This window comes from Adiantum capillus-veneris, chromosome 29, assembly GCF_014529385.1.
Source record: "Adiantum capillus-veneris isolate H3 chromosome 29, ASM1452938v2, whole genome shotgun sequence".
Classification (NCBI taxonomy): Eukaryota; Viridiplantae; Streptophyta; class Polypodiopsida; order Polypodiales; family Pteridaceae; genus Adiantum; species Adiantum capillus-veneris.
Window position 1 is genome coordinate 128,659,901 of NC_140959.1, and position 3,041 is coordinate 128,662,941.

The 3,041-nt window shown below is 39.7% G+C and overlaps 1 protein-coding gene across 1 annotated transcript; it reads right to left on the bottom strand.

Annotated features, from left to right (window-relative positions):
* Positions 1-1,171: 1,171 nt before the first annotated feature.
* LOC147419915 (uncharacterized) lies at positions 1,172-1,957 on the bottom strand. The gene has a single exon (XM_086505856.1). The coding sequence runs from the start codon at positions 1,955-1,957 to the stop codon at positions 1,172-1,174; it is 786 nt and encodes a 261-aa protein (XP_086361982.1).
* Between the last annotated feature and the right edge of the window lie 1,084 nt (positions 1,958-3,041).

Sequence of the window (3,041 nt, forward strand, 5' to 3'; positions counted from 1 at the left end):
CTAAATCCACTCCCATCTTGACAAATAGTTGCTTCATCATGCTATACAACTTCTAAAATCAGAAATTCAGGTAAACTTTGTGCAAAATTTGAAATAACTCTTACTTGAAACACCTCAAACTTCTCAAGGATTCTTGCACTGCTCAAGTTGTTCGAAATAAATCCCAGCTACGGTTCTGATTCAACAGCACAAATAGAGTTGAATTCAACAACTTCACATTTTGATTCAACAGCATCAGGTTGAATATGCAGGTTTAGATTCAGCAAATTGGATCCTCTATCTTGTAGCCCTTCACGAGACAACCCCTATTGCCTCTCTCACTTGGTACTTTGCTTCATCTATTTGCGCTTCCAAGAAACCACATTGTCCACCATCTTCTCTACAATTGAAATTTTTCATGCTGTTCATGGCCCAAAATGTCAACACACCACAACACTAGACCCACTCTCAAGCCTCCATTAGAGTGAATGGTACGATTCAGGGACAATCCCCCGATTCTCTAAATTGCTGAAAATCTGAATCTACAGATGAATGTTGGGGATGGATGATGCCCCCAAGGCAACATCAAATGGTCTCTTTGACATGCAGCATCTCCCAATGGAACACACAACCCAACTCACGCAATGCCGGCATAGTAATACATCAGGACAATAACGAAACAGGCTCAGCAGAGAAATAGGCTCAACAGAGAAATAGGTTCAGCAGAGAGACAGACGCAACACAGAGACAGACTCAGTAGGATCGCCAAATGTGTTGGGGTTCGACAACACATAAAGAAAAACAAGCTAAACAGTCCTCATAAGGCTTAATACAAGAATCAGACTTAGCAGAATAACATAGAGACAAGATTAGACAGAGCAAGGAGGATAGATTAGGTCAAACTCAGAACTCGTATTCATCTTCAAGAAAGGCTTACAGCTTGAGAGGTCATCTCTCCAAGTCGTCCTCTAAGCCCATGAATTATTCAACACGAAAAAGTTGTAACTGCCCAAAAGAAGTTCTTGGCCAAATATCTGACTAAGCAGAAATCCGACTCAGTATAAATCCGACTTCAGATAATATCATACTCAACAGTATCTAATTTAGCAGTAATCGAGAATCCGATGCAGCAACATCTGACTGACCAGAATCCGACTGACTAGCAAAACAAATCTGACTGACCACTAAATTTTCATACTGATGTGCTTGTCAACAGAGGAGCAAGGATACCTCTATCCTTAAAAAACCTCTTGTAATCTTCAATGTGTTGCATATCTCCATATATACAATCAATGCACCCTTCAAGACTATTTCCTGGAAGAAGCATGTTATTTGGCAATGGGACATGGTCATTCAAATCTCCATGACCATCACCAATGCAAAGTATCCAATCTCCATGACCATCACCAATGCAAAGTATCCAATCTGCAAATTCTCTTGCAAGTGCATTATTTGAGACTTGAAACACACGCATATTGTCTGTTAGCGGTAAAACCTTTATATATTTCCATATGTGTGAGTGACACAAAGATGCATTCACAATATCTGCACGGCTTCCTTTGCGGACAACAGGCAAGATTTGTCTAAAATCACTCCCAAACAGAAGCACTTTTCCTCCAAACAATACATCATTTTCCATCACGTCCCTTAACGTTCGATCTAGTTCCTCATAAGCATATCGATGGGTCATGGGAGCTTCATCCCATATGATCAAGGAAGCTCTCTTCAAAAGTTCAGCAAGCTGACTATTCACTTTGATGCTACATGTTGATTCCGAATGCAACTCTAATGGTATTTTAAACCTTGAGTGAGCGATCCTTCCATTGCTAATAAGTAAAGTTGCAATGCCGGATGATGCACATGTTTTTCTAGTTACACCCGGTCCATCTAGAAAATAAATACTTCCTTCTGCCTTTTCAACTGCCTCCATGACTTCATTATATGAAATGTGTTGCCCTTGGTTCAAAGAACTCTCCATTCTATCTGCCAAATCATTTTGTTCATGTGCATTGAATATTGTCTCCTCACTTAGCAATCCACCACTACGCTGGAATAAACGTGCTTGATATATGCTAGGCATTCAAGAATAGTCAGCAAGTCTTTTTCCATATTGTTGAAGCATATAATTTAGGGTAGATAATGCTTGGTTGTTTTCTATTTCATGACGAACATGCTCATCAAGCGTACGTGTGCTCAAAGCATAAAAAAAGTACTCAGAAAGATCTTTGGAGAAATTATTCCATAGAGTACCTGGAGACAAAGGCTCACAAAACACCAAAATACTCCTTACTTGTATCCTAAAGGTATAATACTGCTTTTGAGTCATAAAGCGTGTTCTCCTTTCAGTATTCCCACCAGCATCATCATCGGGGTTAGCATCATTATTGATATTGAGAAGAGGTATGTACGGGTGCCAGCCATCTTCTCCTCTTGGAAACAACAAAACATATAGTAAAGTCATGTATGAGCGATTCAAGGAAGAAATTCTTTTAAGTCCTCCTCTTTGATATTGCAATAAAATATCACGATGCCCTCCATTTCTTTCATCTCCATGCCCAGGTATGATTGCTGCAACTTCTGAACCACGGGGTGCTAGGTATTGCCAACCATTTGAACATGCTTGAGTAATTACCATCTGGACCTCAGGTATTATAGAATCTTGCATCATTGTAGCGGCATGACGAAAGGCATTTGCATATGGGTTCTCACGATGCATCATCGTTTGCAAACTTTGCAAAACATCTCTATCCACATTTGGTACATGGTGTAATCTATTATTCAACTCATTCTCTGTGTCAAAAAAGTACAATTGTGGAAAGCGAGGGATTTGATCTATTGTTTCCCCTGGAGTCATAGGCCAAATATTATGGTACACAAATCCATGAACTTTAAAAGTGTATATACCTCTCCCTCTAGAAAATTGCTCATCTACATGGGCCCCCAATGATGCAAAAGCTAATGCATTATTATATGCCCTTATGTTTCTGAGAAATCTTTTGCTTCTAGGAGTAGTCCCCTCCATCACCTCTTTAAGCTCCATTGGTGGATCACTTAAATTAAGC

What these genes read in the sequence shown, in the direction of transcription:
- LOC147419915 (XM_086505856.1), bottom strand. Translation starts at nt 1,957, where the DNA reads ATGGAGAGTTCTTTGAACCAAGGGCAACACATTTCATATAATGAAGTC.